The sequence below is a fragment of the Hyperolius riggenbachi genome, chromosome 7, assembly GCF_040937935.1.
Source record: "Hyperolius riggenbachi isolate aHypRig1 chromosome 7, aHypRig1.pri, whole genome shotgun sequence".
Taxonomy (NCBI): Eukaryota; Metazoa; Chordata; class Amphibia; order Anura; family Hyperoliidae; genus Hyperolius; species Hyperolius riggenbachi.
In genome coordinates, this window is record NC_090652.1 from 136,164,782 (window position 1) to 136,177,284 (window position 12,503).

The window sequence follows — 12,503 nt, forward strand, 5'->3', positions numbered from 1 at the left end:
GAATTGTCCGCATCTCCCGAAGACACAAGTGTGATCTGTCCCTTTGCTCTGTCCAAAAGTAATAACTAAAAACAACACTTATAAATACGCAAAGAGAACACAATACAAAACTTATAATATTGCCTGAATTAACTGGCAGCAGTTTTAGCTTTATTCTAGCAAACCGGATTGGGGTGACATTTTAAGTAAACGTGAATTGAAAAGAGAATAACAGTTTATTATAAAATATTTCACCTACCGTCTCCCACAAATTGAAGAAGCGCTAAATCGATAGGCCTTTTCCAGCGAGAACCTTTCTGAAGGGCGATCCCATAACCCGTTGTGGCAAAGATGTAGCCACTTCCAATGGTTACAAGTTTGCAGCCCTCGTCTCTTCCAGCCATGTAGTTTAATACTGCTGCATCATAGATGAAGGCATCCAACTTCCTGGAACATAAAGCAGAGGACAAAAGACTATGAGAAAAAAATCTGCCTATGACATGATATTTACTTACTGTCAGAAATGAAAGCTTAATAAAAGGTAAAACTTTCCAAAATGAAATGCTTCTGCTTTTTCTGCAGCCTTTATTTTGTATATTTGCTGATTCCTTTGTGGCTGGCATTTACTGGGAAGTCAACAGAATGTTTTCTACTCATGGACATAGTTAAGGTCAGCTTCTATCCCCTTTTCTACATTGTCGGGGTTTTGGGAAAGCAACACAAAGGTAACAAAGGGTTTTGTTGTGTCCTGGGAAACCACAATATAAACTTGTCTCTAATGTTAGCCTAGAGCTACACAGACAACCACTGTACAATTAAAGCCTCCTAAGATTGCATCATATTAGCTTCACTGAGAACTGCTACACAAGAAATTTGCAGCTTTGCGATTTCATGATGAATCCCATATGATTGAAAAATGCTGCTTAATCTTCTTTCACAAATAACTTGCAGTTAATGTTTTCTTTTTCTGTTACATATACTGACAAAAAAATGAAGAAAATGGCTAAAATACTGCTCACTAAGGGCCCGTTCACACCTGAGCGGGAATCACACGATTCCCGCTCGGGGCAAACCGCTAGCGGTTCTGCAAGAACCGCTACACAATGTAGCGAGTGGCAGTGTTCTCACTGCCGCGGTTGCGGTTAGCGATAACCGCAACCGCGCTGCATGCAGCGGTTTGCCGGCGACGAGCATTCCGCGATTTGCGATCGTGATTAGCGTGCATAGCACGCTAATTGCGATCGCTCCAAAACCGCCGCAGTGTCCAGTGATTTTTCCGCGCTAATCGCGGGAAAATCACTCCCGCAAAACGCCGGCGGTGATCGCCGGCGTTCTGCGATTTTAAGTGTGAACGGGCCCTTAGGAGTTTTTTATGATTTAAAAAAAAAAAAAAACAAGACTCAAAATTGTTTAAAATTAAAAAATCTCCTATATTACCACAAAATAGTGGATTTTGTGTCCTGGAGATTTTCCAATGTTATATCTGAAAAGTGCCCAGGGAGCCATAAAGGACTACTGTAGTCATAAAGGATTACTGGGCTTCTAATGGTCCCCCGCAGATGTCCTGTGCCCAGGCAGTCACTCACCGATGCTCTGGTCCCTGCCTCCGGTACACTTCTGGAATTTCCGACTTTAAAGTCGAAAAACCACTGCACCTGCGCGGAAGTTTCCTCACTCCCGCTGACATCACCAGGAGCGCACTGCTCAGGTGCAGACCATACTCGGCCTGCGCAAAACACTCCTGGTGACGTCAGCGGGAGCAAGGGCGCAGCCGCGCAGGCGCAGTGGTTTTCCGACTTTAAAGTTGGAAATTCCAGAAGTGAACCAGAGGCAGGAACCGGAGCATTGCTGAGTGGCTGCGCGGGCACAGGACATCTGCGGGGGACCGTTAGAAGCCCCGGGTAAGTTCAACTCTTTTCCCCCGTACACCCCTACAGTAGTCCTTTAAGCAACACTAGCCAGCTTATAAGCCTGGGGCCTATTGCCATTGGTTTCTCGATTTCAGAAACCACTCATGATTTCAGAAGCCCCATTATTTTAAATGTGATTCCCAGAGTGATCGAGATTTGGCCCTGCAGCCACTAAGATTAGGGATGCTCATTCAGATTCTGCAGACATGAAATTTCCACATTTCTGATTTCTGATCGGAAAAATACATTTCCAATGGGAAAATGGAAATTAGATTTCTGCAGAAATACCTCATTGCCACAACTCAATAATTTGTGTTTTTGCGTGTGTTTTTGAACTGCAGCTAAATGGTGAAGATTTTCCCAAGTGGGACCCCTGCCTAACTGAAATGTTTAGGCGCACACTTATTTCACAAATAACATTTGTGAGATTTAACTTTGTGCATTATATACTGTATAACCCACATAGGTGAAACTGGGAAAATTATCTTTCGTTACTAAAGGTCTTAGAACAGCTTTCGCTGTTTACGTACAACTTTATTGCAGGGAATAATTCTACTTTGTGACGGGATTGAGGAGACTTTGGTTCTTCTGTCTCACCGAGTCACATAAGATGGAGTGTGCAAGTATCCATAGACTTACAAGTCCCTTGCAGCGGGGAACGCTACCATGGTGCGACATACCATGGCCATGCAAGGGCCCTGAATGTAAGTGAAGCATATAGTCAATAAAAAGTATGCTTCACCTTTAACGTGTGTGCTTTGTGGCACTACTTGCACTATGTTTTCGCACTGAAATCTCTGGCTACTGTTAAAAGCCGCATGTGTCAAATTGCACCCCAAAAAGCACAATAGTGTGACAAAATGCTTGAGGGGCATTGTCAGTAATTCCTGCACATACAAGTGTGATCCCTCCCTTTAACTGTGATTTAAAGGACAACTGAAGTGAAAGGTATCTAGAGGCTGCCATATTTATGTCCTGCTGATCTCCTGCCTCTAATGATTTTAGCCATGTACCCCGAACAAGCATATGCAGGTGTTTTCGACATTATTGACAAATCTAACAAGATTAGCTGCACACTTGTTTCTGGTCTTATTCAGATGCTTCTGCAGCCAAAGAGATCATTATGGTTGCCAGGCAAATGGTGTTGTTTAAAAGGAAATAAATATGGCAGCCACCATATTCTTCTCAATTCAATTGTCCTTTAACACATATTGAATGTAACTGAATCACTCCCAAAGAAAGCTACAGAAGCATCTTCACTGAACGTTAAGATTTAGAAGTCAGCAACTGTCTCGTTTCATCCTTCGAGTTACAAGCTATACATTTTTGCTCGGTTTACACATTTTGCAATGACTAGCCTTTTCCAGAGCTTTAAAACCACAATGTCACAAGCAGGCACCCAGCAACAAAATATGCAGACAGGCACACAGTCATCCTCATGGTTTATTTATTATTGTATTTCCTCTACAGTTTTACATCAACCTAGAACATGATGCGATTGTCAGCTGTGAAATTCGGGGGAAGAAAAATTCAAAACAAGGGATAACTTTAGCTTCTGAGCACATTTCAGGTATCGAGATTCCAGAACGAGTGACACTGAATATACTGCACAAAACTGTAGAAAATGGGAGTTCAAAGGGCCGCATGGTGGACTGTAAGAGCAATGTGTGTCTAGCAGCTTGAGAAAATGTAGAAAGATATGGAAGATAAATATCTCTGGTCAGTGTCAGGAAGGGCAGAAAGGAGACAGAATGCCAGGCATAAACTGTAAGCTACAAGTGAAAGAGTAATGGGAGATAATGTCAGTAACTTAAAGAGAAGCTTGAACTTGGGAAGAATAGATTCAATTCTGTTAACCGACTCAAGAGGGATTGATGCCGCAAAGGCACAGATTCATGTACTGGATATCAAGGATCCAATTTTCAAACCAATTAAACAGCAGGACTGGAAAGGCACCACTTGAATTGAATGCTTTTTTGTAGTGTTTTTGTCTGTAAGCAACTGTGTCCAAATGTCTTTGTTTTGTGACATTTAAAGCCAAACTCTGGGCACAAATAGACTCAAGTCAACAATCAGTGGCAACAGGGGCATAGCTAACTATAGTGGGCATCTATAGCCACATACTTTACTTACAGAGTCCCTGACTCTCACACCCTGATTTACAGGTGGCAGAGCAAGGTAGAGGATCTGAACAGCTGAACCGAATGCTGTTATTACATCAACAACATCAACTGATTGATATCAAAACAAATTAAAGTGAACCCGAGATGCAAAAAAACCCCAAACAAACAAAAAAAAAGTATGAGATAAACCATTAGATATGTCCTCTTACTCCTAAAAATGACTTTTTTTTTTCAGAATCCTGCAATTTTATTTTTTGTATATACTTTTACAAAGTATTGTCTCTGCTCAATTGCAGTTTCTGAAAAGTCCCAGAGTGAAAACTACATGAACTATTGATCTTTTTATCTATCCCTTGCAGTCAGAAGCCCAAAAAGCTGCTTAGTCAGTTGCATAGCTGAAAAGAAGCAGGGACGGATCTACGGGGGGGGGGGGGGGGGGGGGGAGGGGGCAAGCGGGTATCTTTCCCCATGCGCAGTTGGTTGAATTTTTAAAAAGGCGGCAAAATGAATGGCAGTTTAGGCGCCAAAACCTGACCTTTAGGGGCCAAAACCTGACCTTGCCCCAGGCGCAACTTGGTCTTGATCCGTCCTTGAAAAGAAGCACAGCACAGGAGTCTTTGTTCTTGCCACTGTATATACGCATGTCTATCTCATCACGTCACATGTCATTTTCGGTACACTTTAACCAGTTCACTCCAAGGGTTTTTAACGGACCAAAGCAATTTTCACCTGTCAGTGTTCCTCCCTTTTATTCCCTAATAACTTGATTACTACTTATCGCAACAAAATGATCTATACCTCTTTTTTTTCACCACCAATTAGGCTTTCTGTGGATAGTACATTTTGCTAAAAATGTTTTTATTCTAAATGCGTTTTAACGGGAAAAATAAGAAAATAATGGAAAAAATTAATTATTTCTCGGTTTTTAGCCATTATAGTTTTAAAATTAAATGTTCTCCTGTGGATAAAACTGACACATCTTATTTGCCCAGTTGTCCCAATTATGTCCCTATCACAATGTATGGTGAAAATATATTATTTAGGTGTTATTTCTCTGTTGTTGTTTTTTTTTTTTTGTCCGGTCCAAGTCAAATTACAAGCCCCTATGTAGTAAAGTAAAAGTACGGTCCTCTTCCCTAATCGCTGAACACGGAATCCCAATAGAAACCGTGGCAGGAGCGGCACGCACACATGAGAAGCGCCGGCGGGAATCTGCGACTTATTAAGACGTTCTGTTGCCATTAACAGGCTGAAACAGGACGTTTTAAAAAGCCAGGATGCTGGTAAATGGTTTAGGATTGCTTATTAGTGAGTAACATAGCAGTCCTGTTATTGCAGTAATGTTCAGCTTCTGCTATGATAATACTATGCAATATCTACATTTATTGACCTGCAAGCTCTACATGTTACTGCAAATGCATGGCTCCTATTTCATTAACCTTTTAGCAATTCTCACTATGATCTGATATGGCACAGATAACAGTTGAAAACCATTTGACACCTAAAATAACCTTGTAGAGTTAGGTGTAGGCTCCCAAATCTATGTCCTTTTAGGGCTTGTTCACACTGCAGGCGTTTTCAGTTTTTTTTTGGGCTGCCTGCGGTTTTTAAAAATGCCCCCCCCCCCGACCGCATAGCCAATGAATGTCTATGAGAGCGTTCATATCAGTGTGGGTCATTTGCAGTGGTGGTAGGAAAGTGGTGCATGTTCCATTTTCGGGGCGATTCCATGTCAATGGACAGTATAGGAAAATCATCGAACGCGTACAAAAACATGCAATAAGGCAATTGCGCTCACGTTTTTAAGAATATATACATTGTATTTATTATTTTCCCGGTCACAGAGTTCACTTCCTGATTAGTATTACAAAACCAATCGGAAAAAACACCTAGAAAACCGCTAAGCACAAAAACAAATCGCCCACCCAAGCGCCGGGAATCGGAAAAAAAGACGCCTCATAAAAAAAAAAAAAAAAACGCAGACGGACACACAAACCAAATGCAATGTGTACAAGGCCTCAAACAATATCCATTTCCTGGCAGTTGTCTGGATCTTCTACTTCCAATGTTTTAAGCCACTGATCCAGAAGAACACATACCCAGACGAGGTGCTTTGTCTAAAGTTTGACCAGACCAGCTTGGGGTGGGTGATTCACACTATTTAAGCCAGAAAGATCAGCAGGGCAGGCAGGCTATTGGCACTGATTAAAAGGAAACCAATATTGCAGCCTCCACACGAAACAGCAAATTTGGGCAACTCAAAAGGCACCCATGTTGAATAAATCAAATGCTGGCTACAGAGGTGCCTGAGCAAACAGCGACAGTAAAGTTCTGCTTCTATGTAATGGAACTCTGCAGGAAAGGTGATTGCGACTGGAGCAGCTATATAGCCACTGGCTGTAAGCAGTAGTGCACCACAGTTTGGCTACACTGTAGCTAAAGTCTGTTTTTTTAGTTACACGACTGCTACAGTGGTTGAACTGTCTCACAGCTGCTCGCTGGGAGCAGTAGTGCACCAGAGTTTAGTCGGTTAATTTACAGGTTTAGTGTTAGGAGTAAGTGGGGGTTGGTTAGGGTTATACTAGACATAGATAAGGGACAGTTAGTGGGAGTACAGAGAGTTAGTAGAATATCGGTATAATTACCAATATTCCACTTTGGGTATTACCTGGTGCCCATTTTTACTCGCATCTCTTTTGTATGTAGGCGTCTCGATATGCCTCTAACTATAGTGTGTATAAAATGTGGATTGCCCTCGTTCACATTGCAGTTCCCATGACATATGCATTGATTCTAAAAATACATACCGTAACTAACAAATTCTATTGCTATGGTCATAAATCAATACATTGCTACACAGACCTGCTCACCTGTGTCAGTGCCCCACAAAAGCTACATGCTCTGTTATGGCTATATTTATGCACCCTTAGTGGCAGAATGTGTCCTTGTGTGTGCACTGATCAATGGCAGCACATAAATCACAATTAAGGCCAGTTATGGACGCAGGTCTGTGCAGTCCTTGCAGCTGCATGCAAGCCTAATGGCCTATGGGGCCATTTCCTCTAAGTCCATTAATTGTGAAGGTCTTCCTACACAGTGTGGGAAGAAGCAGTAAAGAAGGAGGATGAGTCTGGAAGTGGAGGCAAGCACATGATGCAAATAGTGTGCTGCTGCTGAGTGATAAGTGAGGTGTAGAAGATGAAAGGAAATGAGCCAGGGGAGGGCTGTGTGGAGTGGCTGTGTCATGCAGGAGATGGCAGCTGAAACAAAAGTGCCAGCTAAAGAAAAAATGATGTAACACAGACAAAGCTGAGGAAATCCACTTGCTGGCCAAGCAGCAGTAATCAGGTGTTGCGGCCCACAGTGATCACTTGCTACAGGTTCCTATTGGGAGTGATAACCCAGGGTTACTGCTGCTTGGCCAGCAGGTGGATTTCCTCAGCTTTTCCAGCTCCCAGTCCAACACTGTGTGTGTATTTGTGCATGTGTGTGTGTGTGTGTGTGTGTGTGTGTGTGTGTGTGTGTGTGTGTGTGTGTGTGTGTGTGTATGTGTGTGTGTGTGTGTGCAAGAGAGAGTGTATGAGAGAGAGAGGTTTGTATATGTGCTTGTGTGACCTCTGTGCACCTGTATGTGTGCTTGCATGGTTTGCGTTTGGCCATATGAATCCTTTTGTGACCTATGTGTGATCTCAATTAGTGATCTTTATGTGTGCTTTGCTCTAGTGTGATCTGTGTGTGCACAGGTGAGGTCTTTGTGTGATCTATATGTGTTCTTGAGTATATGTGTGCTAGTAATTTGTATGACCTGTATGTGTATTTGTGTCTATGGGCATAGCTATGGACCCCAGCAAAAATCTGCAAGGCCTTCACCACCAATGATGGTATTAAAGAAGCTTTCAAAGCACCCTTTGTGGGGATAAAGGGTCCATAAGACGCCCCTGCATTATAGAAACACCTAGGTTTTGTTATTTTTTTCCCCTCTAAACTTTGGTGTGTCTTATATGCATCTTACATTCCCAAAAATACAGTATGTGGTGGAATTACCCCCCAGAGCACTTGCCAGGACTAAGTTGCCAACCTATGCCAACTATGTTGCCACCTAAGATACATTTCAGAATGCGAATCAGGGTGAATAAAGGCCAAACCTGACTAAATAATTTCTAAATACATTTCTAAATGAATTAAAATAAAAAAGCAATTTTATTATGTTATTTTCACTACAGTTCCACTTTAAGTTCTGTTTAGACCATTACTGGGATATAAAGTAGCTGGCCTGAATTTCCATTATCAGCCATATTCTACACTTAAATTTAAATGTCAAACAGTTTAGCTAGTCTTTAGGCTAGGAGTTCACCTTTCAGAATGGCATGCACTCCTGAAAAACGCATGCAATTCTGCTAATTGTGCACCACATCTTCGTCTTTGTCCACGTAGGCAGCCTAAACAGTATCACAAATGTGGCACTCTCACCAGGCTTAATCTTCAATGTGCTTTAATGACATTCACAAGATTCTCCATCCAGTGTCAAAAGTTGCAAAAACACAGTTCACATACCCGTAAATGGCTCCTACTGTGGGGCAATGTGGGAGCAGCGGTCCACCTAACGACCGTTTCGCTTGATACAAGCTTCTTCTGAGGCTCCGTGCGCACGGAGCCTCAGAAGAAGCTTGTATCAAGCGAAATGGGTATGTGAACTGTGTTTTTGCAACTTTTGACACTGGATGGAGAATCTTGTGAATGTCATTAAAGCACATTGAAGATTAAGCCTGGTGAGAGTGCCGGAAGTTTATTGTTCTACATTTGTGATATTGCTTGTTATTTTCAACTTCCTGAGCACGTCAAGGCCCACATACCCTAGCATCAGTACACCTGAGGTACCTACCCCAGTTACCCAAGCAAGGCAGTGCCGGTCACTTTTTTCTTCGAAGATTGTAAGCCTAAACAGTATGATGATACAGACCTAGGCATCAAAAACACCCAACCCATAAAGCTTGCCCATAATTCATCTGCATCTGCTGTTTCAGGCCACACAGCCAGACTTTTAAAATAGGATTTTAGCATCAATAGTTTTATTGACCTATAAAGTAAAACTATCAAATAGTACATTTAGAACTGTGCGTGGAGTTGAATTTTAATTACATTTTTACATATAGTTGCAAAAGTTGAACTTCGATAAAAAGACCTAATAATAATAATAATAATAATAATAATAATAATAATAATAACTATAGAAGAAAAGCCTTATTGTTGTTCTCTGAAATGTAGATTATGTTGAGTTTGTTCTAATGATGACACTTCCTCTTTACTTTGCTTTTTTCTTTGGAAATTCAATGTAGCAGATTGTAGTGATTCAATCAGCACAGCCAAGCAAGAGATCAAACACTTATGAGCTTAAAACCTGCAGGTGCTTAATCATGCAGATAGCAGCATGTTACACACCATTCATTATATAGGGACAACAGCCAATCACCACCTACAGTTTAAAAAAACAGATGTTACTCAAAGACATAGCGATAAACTTGTATTACAAAAGAAATGTATTTAAATGAAACTGATAAAAAAAATATCACAAATATAATGTTTCTTATTGTCATTTGGGATATATAAATAGCTTCCATTATATTAAAAATAATATATATTAAAAATAATATACCAGTCTTAATCTTATCTTAAAGGACAACTATAGCAAGAGGGATATGGAGGCTGCCATATTTATTTCCTTTTAAAGAGGAACTTCAGTGAAAATAATGTAGTAAAAAAGTGCTTCATTTTTTTACCATAATTATGTATAAATGATTTAGTCAGTGTTTGCTCATTGTAAAATCTTTCCTCTCCCAGATTCACATTCTGACATGTATTACATGGTGACATTTTTACTGTGGGCAGGTTATGTAGCTGCCCCTAGCTGTTTTGGCTGTTAGAGACAGCTGTAAACAGCTAATTCCTGTCTGTGAACATTGTTACATTGTGGCAGTTTGCCCAGAGTACCGCGGTACTCAGAGCTTCTTGTGGGAGGGGTTTCAGCACAAAATCAATCATACAGCGCCCCCTGATGGTCTGTTTGTGAAAATCATTATATTTCTCATGTAAAAGGGGGTATCAGCTACTGATTGGGATAAAGTTCAATTCTAGGTTGGAGTTTCTCTTTAAGCAACACCAGTTGCCTGGCTCTCCTGTTGAGCCTATGCCTCGATTATTTTCAGCCATAGACCCAAAGGGGCACTACAGCAAAAAACTGTAAAATTTAAAATATGTGCAAACATATACAAATAAGAAGTACATTTTTTTCCTGAGTATAATGAGCCATTAATTACTTTTCTCCTATGTTGCTGTCACTTACAGTAGGTAGTAGAAATCTGACAGAAGAGACAGGTTTTGGACTAGTCTATCTCTTTATAGGGGATTCTCAGGGATATATTTATTTTCAAAAGCACTTAGTGAATGGCAGCTGCTCTGTCCAACTGCCAAAAAAACTGTAACAAGCAGGGAAGCTGGCCGGCATCATTGTTTAAATCCTTTTTCGGGAATATCTTTATAAAGAATAAAAGCCTTGCTGAGAATCCCCTATGAAGAGATGGACTAGTCCAAAACCTGTCACTTCTGTCAGATTTCTACTGCCTACTGTAAATGACAGCAACATAGGAGAAAAGTAATTTATGTCTCATGTTACTCTGGAAAAAATGTACTTCTTATTTGTATATGTTTGCACATATTTTAAATTGTACAGTTTTTCACTGTAGTGCCCCGTTAACAAGTATGAAGCAGATCAGGTGTTGCTGACATTATTGTCAGATCTGTTTATGGTGTGATTCGGACCCTACTGTAGCCAAATAGATCAGCAGGGCTGCCAGGCTACTGGTATTGCTTAAAAGGAAATAAATATGATAGCCTTCATATTTTTCTCACTTTAGTTGTCCTTTAAGGTATAGTCCCCAGTGTTATGCATAAATATTAAACCAAGTTTAATTTTCATTTATGAGAGCTTTGGCTTTATGCTATATGTAACATGATTGTGATATTGCCGTAGTGTACATTTAGCCCTATGGACTTGGGGAGGGAGTTGGGGTACATTTGGTTTTGGTGGCAGTGGATTCCATATTTGTGGCCAATAATTAGGGTATTGGTAGAATGATTACCGATACTTTTCTATTTCTGGATTGCAATGCTACACTATATTAGAAAAAAAAGGAATGGGAAGCTGATCAAAATCCTTGTATTCAGGTGTTCCAATTATTTTCATGGCCACAGGTGTATAAGAGCTCACCAAAATCCTTGTATTTAGATGTTCCAATTATCTCCATGGCCACAGGTATATAAAATCAAGCATCTTGGCATGCAGACTACTTCTACAAGCATTTGTGAAACAATGGGTCATTCTCAGGAGCTCAAAGAATTTCAGCGTGATTCCATGATAGAATTGCAAGTCCATTTGTGAAATTTCCTTGCTATTAAATCTGTCACATTCTACTAATAGTGGCATTATACCGAAGTGTAAGCAATTGGGAACAATAGCAACACCGCCACAAAGTGGTTGGCCATGTAAAATCACAGAGTGGGGTCACTGCATACTGAGGCGAATATTGTACAGAGATTGCACACTTTTTTGCAGAGTCATTAGCTACAAACCTACAAACTTCATATGCCCTTCAGGTTAACTCAAAAACCATGTATAGAGAGCTTCATCGAATGGCCAAGCAGATGCGCCCAAGCCTTACATCATCAAGTGCAATGCAAAGCATTGGATGCAGTGGTGTAAAGCATGCCACCTCTGGAATATATAGCACTGATGATATGTTTTCTGGAGTAGTAGTGAATAAAGATTCACTGTCTGGCAATCCTATGGATGAGTCTTGGTTCAGCAATGCCAGGACAACAGTACGGTCCGACTGCATTTTGACAAGTGTAAAGTTTGGAGTAATGTTAGGTGGAGGGAAGATTATAGTGTGGGATGGTTTTTCAGCGGTAGGGCTTGGCCCCTAATTTACAATGAAAGGAACTCTGAATGCTTCAGGACATGAAACAAAGCCCCAATTTCAACCCAACAGAACCACTTTGGGATGAAGTAGAGAGGAAACTGCATGCCAAGCCTCTCAATTGCTCTTCTGGAAAAATAAACAAAAATCCCAATGAACAAACTACAAAAAACCTGTGGAAAGCCTTCCCAGAAGAACTGAAGCTGCTATGACTGCAATCAGAGGGCCAACTCCATATTATTGCCTATGGATTTTAGTAGGATGTCAATTAAGTTCATGTATGTGTAAAGGAAAAGCATCACAATACTTTTGACAATATAGTGTATTTTTATGTCAACAAAAAACGTATGCGCTTAGGATCAGACAAAATTACATGCGTGGTTCGCGTTCCACTATTGCTGTGTAAACAATATCAAAGAAAGTGTTCAAAAAGGTCCGCGCTCATTTACAAGGTTTAAAAATCAAAGAAAGTCTCACGTCCTTGTTCAAGTCTTTAGCAGATACTCCAAGCCAGGATC

General features: G+C 40.7%; 1 protein-coding gene across 2 annotated transcripts in view; it reads right to left on the bottom strand.

The window, feature by feature from the left end:
* The window catches only part of GRIN2A (glutamate ionotropic receptor NMDA type subunit 2A), an 880,817-nt gene that overhangs the window by 25,961 nt on the left and 842,353 nt on the right, over positions 1-12,503 (bottom strand). For both annotated transcript variants that reach the window (XM_068244672.1, XM_068244673.1), the window contains one exon: positions 239-426. In XM_068244672.1, the coding sequence (XP_068100773.1) occupies positions 239-426 (188 nt within the window). The remainder of the gene's footprint in view (positions 1-238; positions 427-12,503) is intronic.